This window comes from Tachyglossus aculeatus, chromosome 10 (genome assembly GCF_015852505.1).
Source record: "Tachyglossus aculeatus isolate mTacAcu1 chromosome 10, mTacAcu1.pri, whole genome shotgun sequence".
Taxonomy (NCBI): Eukaryota; Metazoa; Chordata; class Mammalia; order Monotremata; family Tachyglossidae; genus Tachyglossus; species Tachyglossus aculeatus.
In genome coordinates this window covers 6,559,119-6,572,256 of record NC_052075.1, presented here as the reverse complement: position 1 = coordinate 6,572,256, position 13,138 = coordinate 6,559,119, and the positions used below count along the sequence as shown (strand labels likewise).

The following is a 13,138-nucleotide window of genomic DNA, read 5'->3' as shown; positions in this document are numbered from 1 at the left end:
CAACTAGCTACAACCCTATCTTAAATTGAGTCATTTGGCCCAGTATGCTGGATTCTGTGGCAAAGCAGAGAATTTTCACTTTTCGATTCCGAGAAATTAGACCGTGGAAGTATGGGCTGGTTGTGTTCGGTAATGTTCTCACTGCTCCAAATTTTCTCTAAAAGGGTTGACTCTTTTATTCCTTGTTTAGCGGTAACGTCACGTTTCTACTAACAAAAAACTCCTGTAGGGTTTGGGTATTCTTGATCACGGACCGCAAACCAATTCGTACGAAACCAATTTTACCCGGGTTGCTCTGCAAGCATCTTTCAGAGGGACTAGCCACCACCTGAGACCATTACTCAAATGTACCGAGCTAGGATTTAAAGTTCTTGGAAGGTCTGCCGTAGAGGCCACCCCCACCCCCACCCCCACCCCCGTACGATTGACACATTGCCCTACCAGAACTAGAGCCTTTCCAACTCAAAGACTTAAGCGGGTCAGAAGCAGTGATGTTACCTAAGCAAGGAGTCTAATAAAGGAGTGGACCCTCCCCTTCCATAGCTGTGTGAGAGTCTCTCATGCATCAGTTTACCATCGTTTCATTCCATCCATCCAGGAGACAACACAGAGACAGAGAGGACTATGTGGAAAGAAGTGCTGAGTTTGCAGATGGTTTGCTCTCAAAAGCTTTGAAAGACATTCAGTCTGGAGCACTGGACATACATAAAGCAGGCATACTCTATGGCATACCTCAAAAAACTTTACTTCTCCACTTAGAAGCCTTACCAGCAGGAAAGCCTGCGTCTTTTAAAAACAAAACTCGAGATTTCAATGATAGCTATTCCTATAAAGACAGTAAAGAAACTTGTGCAGTGCTGCAAAAAGTTGCCTTGTGGGCAAGAGCTCAAGCAGAGCGCACAGAAAAAAGTAAACTCAATCTACTTGAAACCTCAGAATTAAAATTCCCAACAGCTTCCAGTTACCTCCACCAGTTAACGCTACAGAGAATGGTCACTCAATTTAAGGAAAGAAATGAAAGTCTACAGTACGAAACACCGAGTCCCACCGTTCAGTTAAAAATTCCTCAGCTCCGAGTGAGTTCTCTGTCCAAACCTCAGCCTGATGGTTCTGGCCTTCTGGATGTCATGTATCAAGTTTCCAAAACCTCTTCAGTCTTAGAAGGATCAGCTCTGCAAAAACTGAAAAATATCCTCCCCAAGCAGAACAAAATAGAGTGTTCTGGGCCTGTAACTCGCTCCAATGTTGACGCGTACTTTCTACCCGGGGACCTCTCTCCTTTGTGTCTTAATGCTAAAAACGGGACGGTTGACGGAACCTCTGAGAACGCAGACGATGCATTGGATCGCAAAGATAATAAGCAGCCTAGGAAAAAACGGGGCCGCTATCGGCAGTATGATCACGAGATCATGGAAGAAGCGATCGCAATGGTGATGAGTGGGAAAATGAGTGTTTCCAAAGCACAAGGAATTTATGGGGTACCTCACAGCACTTTAGAATACAAGGTGAAAGAACGATCCGGAACGCTGAAGACTCCACCGAAGAAGAAGCTCCGGTTACCAGACACCGGGTTATTTAATATGACAGATTCAGGGACCGGCAGCTGCAAGAACAGCAGCAAGCCTGTGTAGATTAATTGTTAGCAAAATGTTCTGTGTGTGTGGGTGTGGGTGTGGGTGGGTGTGGTGTGCATGTCTGTGTGCGTGCCTGCATGTGTGTGTATGTGCGTTGGTATGTCTGTGTGTATACACACGCACACACACGCTAAAAATACATATGCTCACTCTGACAGGAGACATGAAATTTTACAGTTCAAAAACCACATACATGCCTTTTTGAAAAAAAAAAAAAACGAGTTTTATTCAGGGTTCTCACTGTGGACAGAATTATAGAGTTGCTCACTTAATTCTGGTAGTTTGTATTTAATATCCTTGTATGAGTAGGTGAAAAAGATTCAGGTTTTCTTTAGTAGTCAATAGCATAAGACTTTGTGGGGAAAAAACGAGTAATTGTCATGTGAAGCATTATTTTTAGTGGTGAAGGAGCACCCCCAGCCATCCAGGAAACCATCTTAAGATGGAAATAAAAGGGGATTGATGGTCTGTAGACTTTTTAGTAACGTAGTACTTACAGCTAGTGTAAGTGGCTCCAAATCAGCAAATCAAAAGAACTTTATAATACCACCCTATCCTTACTGGAAAACGGAGGAATGCAGTATTAGTACACTACAGGACGTTCCACGGGGCACACAGTACACCCAAAGCATCCACCGCGGCTATGAAAGAAAACTTTAAATGAAATAGAAGTATATGTTTTAATGGACAAAAACTGAACATTTATTATTTAATGGTTGGGTTTAGCAAGCCGAGTGGGGTTGACAGACTATATACTTACAAAAACTGACAGAGTTAACCCTAGCAGTTGTAGAATCCTCTAACAGAAGATGGAATACTAATAGCGTAAAGTAATTTAAACTTAATTATTTAAGAAAAAGTATTTAATTTCCCCTTTTGTTTGAAAATAAGCTAACGTACGGTTTGAGAAGAAAGTCGGAATGCAACTTAGAGCATGTTCGTACTGTGCACCGAAAAAACTTGAGAGTGGTGATTTTTGGTTTAAACGTGTGCTGGTTAGTTGATGTTATGACTACTTTAAATCTAAGGATTGTGTCACACTCCTGCTATCGAAAAACCTCACTGTAACTTTGATGTATTTGCTGCTGTGACATTTCCAAACACTTTCAGTTTATCAAAGTGAAAGGCATTTTTCATTTTGATGGGCGACTTATTATCGTTTTGCTAATAACCAAATTTGCAGTTCGTTCAGGGTCTTGATAGGATTACAGATATTTAACACTGAAGCTGTTTAGAACTTTCAGTAAGTAAATCCTGTGTAAATTGGGTAGTTAGAAGCTGGGCAGTGCATTTTAGCTTTGCGATTTATTAGCATCTGAGACCAGTTACCTTCCTAAAAGGAGTTTTTTTTTTCTGAAATATGGTTCAAAGCATCCACGTTGGAGTTTATGGACTACCTAATGTTGATGACACCGGGCTCAAAAGCGTTCGCCTAAGAGCGAGGGGTCGGCCACTCGACACCGTCAGACTCCAACGCCTGCCCGCCCCTTATTTCTTATCATTCGGGCCCTATCCAAGCCCGTCTGTACAAGTCCAAGGAGCCGTGTCCTTGAGTGACTTTTCGAAATCCGCACACTTGGTCAGACGCTTCCGCTGTCCACTTGTACGTCTAGGAAACGGGGCCGGGAGCGGGGAGGAAGCGGGCCGACCGTTAATAGTCGCCTGGCTCTGATATTCAGGTAATACCCTAAAACTGCTTCTCTTCCTTCAAGAATCCGATAAGGGAGGAAAACGAGCCCTCAAATCAGTTCTACTGAACCCCCTTCAGCTAACGCTATTACTTGCGGTTTAGGATACGAATCCTCCAACTCGAACGCTTTGAAAACAGAAATGCCATAATTAATAAAAAAAAATAGGATACAAAACGGCAGGCGTCGGGATCATCTTCATTTTTAAAGACTTAAGCCATATTTTGTGAAGGCCGGAACGGTGATTGGTTAATGTATTCCCCTCCCTCCCCCCCCACCCCACCACATTGGAAACACAGTTGAAAGTGGAAAAAAAAAAAGGGTTTCAAAAATCATTTAGGAACTGTTTATACTGAATTTTAGTCACAGACCTTCGGGGGCCTGAATGCATTGCCTGATATTTATATTGTACTGAGCTTTTTTTATTCTCATATCCTATTTACGAAAAGAAAATACATTGACAGATGTTTCTAGTCAAGGGAAAGTTTCAGTACACTTTTTATATCATTTAAAAGGTGACCTGACCAAAAAAAAATTGACAGGATTCATAAAATCAGGGATCATTTTACTTCACAGTGATCGGTAATTTTGTAGGTAATATTACGGTTAATTTGCAGCATTTTAGTACTTGTATTATTTATTTTGTTCAGAAATAGTATATTAAATATTTTTTTGAGAGTTTATAGATAATACTCAACCCATAACTGTTTTAAAGGAAACAAATGTGTTTCTAATTACTGGGCTAGTCTATGATTACCTAACCAAGGAAAGGCAGGGAAATTTATGGGTTCCCCTTCTCCCCATTGTATTCCATTAAAAAATAATCTTTGTTATATTTTGAACTACTTCGTAAACTCAGTTACCAGTCACTGCTACTTAATTAACAATTTTCATGGAAAAGTCCAGTTTTAGCAGACTTTTAAATGAAGGCGAAAGCGAGCCCTAATGCTTTCTACTTATTTGAATGTTTCTCAAGTATTTTATATTAAAAACAAAAAACAAAAAACAGTGCCTCTGTTTTTAGAACTACTGCTCAGTAAAGTTGTTTAAACCATTTCTGGTAGCTAATGACAATTTTATATTAAATTGTATATTAACTTTAGTGAGACTGATTTTTTTAGTTGTTTACAGTACAAATACTTGTATTTGTTTTTTAATTGCAGTATTTTCATTGTCGCAGTAATTTAGTAAAACTCTGTGGCTGCCTTGATTTTGACAGATTTTTGTTAATATAAACTGATTTTTAGGCAATTAGTTATATTTATGCATAAATCAATTGCACTATAATTCATGAATTATTTATTACAATATTTTCTAATGAATTCCATGTATCTGTCTTGTGTTGTAAATGTACTGTAATTCTGTTTCTTCTTTGTGTTGTTATATACCTAAATCTAATTGTATGGGTTTTAATTGTTCAGTTAATGTGTTTCTAGGTTGTAATTTGTAGTAAAGCACTTCAATGCTTTTGCACATTAATTTACGACACTGGTGTGTGATTGATTTGCTCATTCAGTAAAAAAGAAGAGAAAAGACCACCCTGGCGTATTTGACTCACTTCTAGGAGCCAGTTTTTTCTAACAGTAGCCCAGAAACCGCTTGGCTTATATTGATCATTTAGAAGAAAGTGTTTTTAAAATAGCGACCAGATAGGAGGAAAACTTTAACTGGGCTGATTTGTGAGCAAAATTTGGAAAAAACCGTAATATCCTTCTCCCCTTCCCTGCTGCCTCCACCGCCCCCAAAATACTAGAGCGTTGATGGGAAAACATCATTTTAAGAGCTTGCGTGATACTTTTATTACTAAATTTTACCTTAAGGCTTTCCTATTCCCGTAACTGTTGTCTGCCCTTGTTGCAGATCTCATCATCCTCTCTGGGGCTCCAAATCTTGTAGAAACTTAAAAAAAAAAATCATATACATTATTTCTATAAATTGGCCAAACGTATTTTGGGCCGTTCTCTGTGTTCCATCAGTCCGTTTGGAAAATTGTATTGGAATAGGAGTCTCAATTTTAATCTCGGAATAAGAGACTTTGTTTCTCTGGAAAGCATTATAATCATGCAACTGGTGTTTGTGACAGCATTTCGGGATGTAGTGGAAAAACAACTAAAATAAAGCATTTGTTGTTAGCCAGAAGGTTTAGGAAACTAAAAGAGGCTGAATTTACTTAAGATAAGTTTCTGAGTATGGCTGTTTAAATTATATTAGCTCTGATTCTTAGGAGGTTTCTCAAGTTACAGTTTTGAAGTCCTTCAGGAGTACCACATTCAACGCAAGTCAGCATATGGTATATTGACAGATCTGCCTTTGCCTTGGGCATCTCAGAAAGGAATATTAAAAATAATATCGACGATTTTTTTTTAGAAGTCCACAGCAAAAATCACTTCCCCCAAAAGCGTGATGGCAGTTAATTTTATACATACATCAGGAGCTACATTTTACCATTTTAATAGGCTCTTTATATCTTGTAGAATTGTTTTGAATTGATCTTATAAAGACCCCTTGCTATTTTCAGATATAACTGATGGCAACTGAAGTTTTCAATCATTTAAAAACATATAAAAAGGATCCCGAGACCATCCTGTCTTAAAAGTATGACGATATTGCTTCTCCTTTTGTCCTTCCCACATTATCTTTACGTATTTCTCGGGTAGTGCAGTGGCACTTTTAGTGAAATGCATGTGACAGTGAACTTTTTCACAAAACCACCTAATGCAGTTTCACAGGTAACTTCTTTTAAACACAAGTTAGGTCTCCAAGAGCACCTCACTTCCCAGTAAGGATCAGACAATGTCAAACAATTGTTCTTCTTACCATTCCATATCTGAGTTTGTCACTTATTTGAAGTAGTAACACTATCTTCCCAGTTTGAGATTTACTCCAGTGAATCTTGTATACTAATATCCTTCGGAAAGTCTTCAGTTCATCGGGTTGGTTCCCAGCAGCTAGAAAACAAAATTAATTTTAGTTTCTGAAATCATTAAACATTCAAATCTCCATGAGTTTCCCATGAGTTAGACGAAGTCAAGCTTGTGGGTGAGTTAGAAGCAAAGTCCTCATTTACTTTTTTCCTCATCCCTTTTGCTTTTGAATACTATGAGCATGTATAAATCATCCTAGGAAATTTATGAACAGAATATGGCTCATGTATACACGTAAACACAGGCACACACATACACACCCAATCAATTGGGTTTTAAACAGTTGAATCCCATCAGCGAGGCTAAAACTTATCTAATAAAGGTTCCGCCAATTGGGAGCTGTTGAAAACTACCCAAAGTCAGTCATCAGAGATAGGCTAGTGTCATGTTCAGAGTTTGGTGATATGTTTAAAATCATAAATATACTTTTCTGAAACAGAATTCTTTTAACATGTGTTCTTCCTGCTACTGATACTGGGCAAAAGATTTGATTTTTAGGCATCTATTTTAGTTTCTGTACCACACTGGAGCGTGTTTTTAGTTGAAGACAGGTCTGTTAGTTTCTGGAATGGAACATTTTCAGCTTTTCAAATTAACTAATTAGGTAAGTAGTAACTAGTTCTAATGTGATTTTTCTTTGAGAGTTCTAGAAAGTGCTTAAGCTATTTAAAAGCTGGTTATTTTAGTTCCATATTTTCCACATTTTTGAAGCTTTAGCTCTGTGAATGTAGAACGAGCTCATTTTAGATTTGCGAGACCATGAATTTTATAAGATCCAAATTTTCTTTATGATTGCCATTATGGAGATGAAGAACATTTCTCTGGCTCATTGATATTAAACACATTGAGACTGTGATTTCGGAAGTATTTGGCTAAGGTTTTTTTCCTCCTGATTTTGCCCAAATGGAGAGGGCCTAATCGTTAATCAGAATGGTTTTTTTTTTTTTTAACCCATGGATCTTGCGAGAAATCTCATAAAATGTTTTAATGCCCATTCTTCAGATAGCACCCATCTCGGAGAGTAGCTAAAAGATGTTTAACTCCAGGTCTACACTTCAAGCATCAGTGGAGTTCAGCCTTGTTCTTCATTGACTATTCCGTACTTTAACATATTAACCGTAAGGCCATTGATAACATTACATTTGAGTGATACGAGGTCTTTCTCTGAAGAAATATCGAGAGATGACCCCTCCCCCTTCATGCCTAGGTGAACCAGTTGAGAATAATGCATAAATACGAAAATATTCTCCAGTTTGACCCCTAATATTATAGCTCCCATATACCTTTGGAATTTTTGCTGTCATTTATTTTTTTGTTTGATTTTTATTTTTAGTTCCACTATTGATGCAAAATCAGAGGAAGCTCCTAAAATGGAAAAAAGAAAATCCGCCTTAAACAGAGTTTTGGAATCTTTGTGCAAACATCACCGACATCAAATCTTGGCGATGTTGAAATTTTTAATCCAAGAGCTAAATGCTTCTTCCATTTGCAGTTGCAATCCCTCCCATGCTCTGGCTGCAACTACTCCGGGACCTCTCCCTGAAGACGAAGGGCGTGGGCTGCCCTGTAGTTGCGAATACAGGCTGACCAAAAGAGGTGAAAGAAATCGAGCCGGTTTAGCCTCGCTGTCAGTCTTGGTCAAAGATTTGCGGTGCTTCCCTTGCCAGGCCGCGGCTCTGGAGCACATGAAGGCGGAGGTGAGTAGAGGAGGAGCAAACTCTCACCATCCTCACCGATGCTTCCCTGGACAATTCCCGAGCTGCTGCCGTGATTCCCCACGATCGGCGTGGCGCACGCGCTCTCCGACCAAAGTGTGCGACTTGTCCGTCAGTGTGAAAGACTCGGGCAGATCGCGTAGCCCCTCGCCCCCGCCACTGTCACCCGTCCGGACGGAAGATTTTGAAAAGCTGAAAGATTCGAGCTCGGGCTTTCCGGCTCTAGAGAACAACAGGCCGGAAGCCACCGTCAAGCAGCCTCCGTCTCTCTTGCCGGCCGAAGGCAGTAGTGGCGAGGGGGACGAGAGAGGTAAAATCTGTGGGGCACCACTCTCTGGCCACACAAACGAGTCTATGCCCTCCTGGGAAACCATCAGCCACTGCACTCTAAATTGTGAAAAGTTTGAGCGGGTCGGCGAAGGCCCGGCCATTTTTCAGGATTTAATGGATCGAATTAATGAGAAGTTAAAATCCATCGAACCCACCGACATCACCAGTCTGGTCAAGCTGTCCAGTAGCGACAGCAGCCCTGAAAACAATAACATAAAATTAGGAGACTTAATAACTTCCCTGTTGCACAACGGTAAAGCCAATGATTACAGTTTTATGGAACTACTGAATCAGCACGATAAAAAGGTGGAAAATAAAATCATTCAGACTAGATTTCGCAAGCGTCAGGAAACGCTGTTGGCGATGCATAACTCTCCTGATTCACCCTTGTTTAGACGGCAGTCTTTGCAGATAAAGAGGGAGCTGGCCAGCCTCGATGAACATTTTGTCAGGAAAAAATCAACCTCTGAAAAAAATTCCAAGAAGCTGATGGCCAGTGATGAGAAAATCCCAGAGCGATACGATGCCTTGGAAGACTACGCCTTGCAGAATCCCCAAAGCCTCCCCAGTGTAACTCTTGAAGAAGCATCACTGTTTTTCCCAATACGCGAATTGCCGTCAGCACAACTACCTCTGCGTAACTTTGAAAATAATCCCAGAGTTGACACGTTCTCGGCCAGCTTTACTGCGACTACCCCAGAGAGGACGAGCCTACCTGCAGCCCGAGACGACCCGGCAGTTGACAAAGACCAGATGCCGAGTGAACTAGAGACTGCGAGACTGGAAAACAATCCTGTCCCTTTGAAAGGAGATCTCGACGGACTCTTGAGCCGAACCAAGCGGAACATTGTGCCTCCGGGATGGTACTCTGTGTACGTAACAAACAATTTTCTATTTAAAAAAAACCCCAAGGTCCAGAAAGCTCCCGAAACGCCGGAAAAGGACATGGTGAGAGACCTTCGAGGTGAAGGAGCAGACGATTCAGACGTAAACACAGTTGCAAGAAACACGGATCTGCAGATCGTTATGGAGTGCTTGGAAGACACGGTCGACATAGCCAACGCGACTCTGGAGAAGCAGCCGTTATCCGAAGGGCAGAAAACACCCAGGCGACCGAAAGACGGCGCACGTCTCAGAATTCAAAGCGCCAGGAGGGACTTGCATTTTAAACTGTCGGAAACGATCACCGGAGAGCAGAGCTTTATACCCCAGTCTCTGGGGCCTTCCAGCAATGACGGTAAAAGGGACTATGTTTCGATGAGAGACTGTGCCAAAGCTGTAGATCGGGGGCTTGGCAGCAGCCTGACCCGATCTTCCGTATTAGATTTGCAGTGCAGGCCCGAAGTCGGGGAGAACGCTTCTTTTTCCACTTACTCGAGTCCTATCAAGTTGATGTTTGTCTCAGAGGTGAATAGCAGCGAAGGGGTCAAATATACTTTAACGTCCGTCGGTGCCCCAAAGGCAAACGTTGATCTTTGTTCTTTTGAAAAATGCCCAACACACGGCCCAGTGGAAACCAAGGGAGAAGCCGGCAAGGGTGCCCCCGAGACTTACCTGGGAGCTTTTAGTTACGATTCCAATGGAAATGAAAGCAGCCCAGAGGAAGCCAGGGACCCTGGGTGTGCCTGGGGCCCTGCTGCAGAGGCCTGCACGGCTTTGGCCAGCGATGCAAGTGACTGTAAGCCGCAGGAAGAATCTCTGGAAAAACCAGGCACCGTTTGTGAGTCCTCTTCCAAAAGGAAACCGGGCAGGCCCAAAAAAATAGGCCCTCAGGTTGTCAAGCAGATTAAGCGGCCCATCGGGAGGCCCCCGAAACCGAAAATTGACGCAACTGAGAGCACGAACTGCAGGAGGGAGCCCACCGGCGTCGAGAAGAGGAGCCCAGAACCTTCGATTTCAGGAATCGGCGGTGGGGCCGGTAAAAGTATCACGGTGACTGTTGTCTACGGAAGGTCCAGAAGAACGAAAAGGCACGTCTCAGAAGGCAACGCAGATCTAAGCGGTGCAGCATCTTTAAGTAACCGTGACGTTGATTTTCCGCATAGATGTAACAGCCTGGGACATTCCAGAGCAGCAGAGCTTGGCTCGGATGAGAGAAGAAACGACACGCCAACTCTGGCTACTGAAACCGAGATCTTGGGGTCTGGCTATGAGCATATTAGACCTGCCAAGAACAAGTCCGCGATACCTCACCCTTGCAGGAATATCATACGTCCAAATCAGAAGCCGTTGGCAGTAATCAGGAAACCGGGTAGGCCAGCCAAAGTGAAAATCTCCGGCATATCCGTGACTGTTAACAGACTTTCACCTCAGGAAAGACAAGTAAGTATTAGCAGCTGTTTGCCTCCTCTCCAACAAGAGGCCGCGTTGTCAGAGAAGACCCTGTCCGAAGAGAAGCCGGGCGATCAAGGGACTCAGACGGATCCAACGGGGTCCCCTCCGGGTGATCTGTTTGAGGGGGAGTCAGAGCGGCAGGTTACTACCGTGCCTCTGAGGCACTCCATTCGAGATAGAAAACCATCGCTGCATTTCTTACACTCACTGGCCTCGTCCAGTTCTTTGACTTACCGAAACGCCTTGCTGCATAAATCGTACAAACTCCATCTGCAGAAAGCTAAAGATCAAAAGGAGAGACGTAAGCGGCCGAAGCCCAACGGGGCATCCAGAGACGCCCAGGCTACCAGGAATTCAGGGAACACGACCCAGGCCCCGTCCCGGGACGGCTCCGGCCCCGGAAGCGACGCCGTGTCCTTGGACCCGATCTTTTCCTCAAACCCTAATCTCAGGTGGTGGGCTAGTTCCACCTCCAACGATTCCCTGTTGGAAGAGCTCAACCAGAGATTTGAACAGATCACCAACGCCTGGTTGCAAGTGAGCGGGGATGAATCGGAAAACTACCCCTATGAGAAACAGAACCGCCTCGAACGAGATGACGACGGTGTCAAGAGGCCAAGCCCCCTGGAAACCTGCCTCGTGGAACTCGAGGTCTCACCCGTCAAAATGCTCTTTCAGAAAAAATGTGACATGAATGAGCTCTGCACCTGGTTCATGCAGACTACAGAAACGCAATCCCTCTCACTGGTCAGAAAAGCAAACGCTCGCAATCCTCTGGAAGTCATCAGCACGCGGGGCGTGAAGCCAGGGGCCAAGCCGTCCGATCTCAACGCCAGTCCGTTCAGAAAGCACTTAAAAAAATTTGCACTATCCTCTCCTTCCAAGGCAGCGGGGAAACTGCAGATACTGCATCAAATGGCGAGATCGCCCGTCTTAAATGTGAAAAGTAATTTCACGCTGACTAGGTTAAGGAGGACGGACTTTAAGAGGCTCCAGCACGAGAGGTGGAGGCAGGTGAAGAAACTGCACAACTGCGGGCCCGTGGAGTGGAGTTCTAAGAGGAGGAACTTGAGATTCTTGTGCCAGAACCAGTTTTTGAACAACGGTGATCTAGCCCCACTCCCGGGCAACCACCCAGTAGAGGCTCAGGCAGCCCTGCAGCCCAAGGGGGAACTCTCTGACCGCGACACTCGCCCTCGGTTAGGAAACGTGTTCGAGGCCCCGGCAAAGGCCAACGGGGCACACTGTTGCCCAAAAGACGTTGAAAAAAGACCAAAGCAAGGAAAAATCTGTCCCGGTGCGTGGAGATCGAAATCTTTTAGAGACTGTCGGATATTTTTGAGAAAGATCAGCACTGTTGATCAGAGAAACGCGTTGCGGCTCAATACGATCGTTTACTCTCCCGAATCTGCTGAAAGTGGAAGCGGTCCTCAGCCTCGCGTTGAAGAATCGAAGCACAGCACCTCAAGATCCCAGCCCACCAAGCAGGATTCACTGAGAGGACAGTCGAAAGCCGTAGAAGTAGCTCGAGCGGACGATGCTTCAGATGGCAGGTTGGTCGGCCAGCTGGACGGCAGTCAGTTAAACAAATGCGTTAGTTATGACAGGAGCCTTTCTGAGAGTTCGGAAGCTCTCAGCAAGCGGAAAAGACCACCATGGAAGACCACTGACACGATCGCAACAAAAAGACATAAGAGACAATCTTGCAACAGTGGACAAATGACAAATTATTATTCAAAATATCAGCTAGGTAAGTTTTTCTCTCCTTAATCTTAAAGCGGTCTTGTAGCCACCGGCAGGGAGAGCAGCTCATTATTGGTACCTTTCCTTAAAAGTTAAAGTTACCGAGAAAGAGTGTGGAACGCTGACGTTTCAAGTAAAGCACCGTTAGCCTCGGGCCGTTTTAAGTTTCCAGAGCATCTAAATTGCATCAGAGAAGCACAGTTTAAAAACCAAAGTGCATATCGTTATTTGGAAGTAGTTTTGTGCCTGCCCATTAATGGGGTTCCATTTAAGAATACAATGCAGAAAATCAAGTCTGACAAGAAAATAACTGCAAGTAGTGAATTTATCGAGTAGCTTGAGATCTACTTAAGGCCTTCATTGCCCAGTCAGACCCCCTAGGCCAAAAGGCTGGACCACGATGTCATCTCCGCCGGACCGTAAATGTTTCCCGGTCCTAGGATGTGCTTGCCCAGGCTGGATCAGCCCTGGGCTCCTCCCTACTTGCCGGCCTCTGTGTGTTCTCTGCTCGCCAGCGGCTTCTGGTACTCCTGGAACTACTGCTGGAAAAGATAGCTGAATTGCAGGGAGGCAACGTGGAGAAGCAGCATGGCACACAGGCCTGGGAGTCCGAGGACCTGAGTTCTAATCTCGGCTCCGCCACTCGTCTGTCGTGTGACCCGGAGCTAAGTTACTTCACTTTCCTGGGCCTCAGTTCCTTCATCTGCAAAATGGGGATCCAATACCTGTTCTCCTTCTTACTTAGACTGTGAGCCCCGTTTGGGACCTGA

General features: G+C 43.8%; 1 protein-coding gene across 6 annotated transcripts in view; it reads left to right on the top strand.

The window, feature by feature from the left end:
• The window catches only part of LCORL (ligand dependent nuclear receptor corepressor like), a 101,597-nt gene extending 89,202 nt beyond the window's left edge, over positions 1–12,395 (top strand). For 5 of the 6 annotated variants that reach the window (XM_038752191.1, XM_038752190.1, XM_038752192.1 and 2 more), the window contains one exon: positions 599–1,637. In XM_038752191.1, coding sequence (XP_038608119.1) covers positions 599–1,631 — 1,033 coding nt within the window. In that variant the 3' untranslated portion in view covers positions 1,632–1,637. Of the gene's footprint in view, positions 1–598; positions 1,638–7,579 lie in introns of those variants that run through there. The other variant, XM_038752186.1, reaches the window with a different exon arrangement.
• Positions 12,396–13,138: the final 743 nt, after the last annotated feature.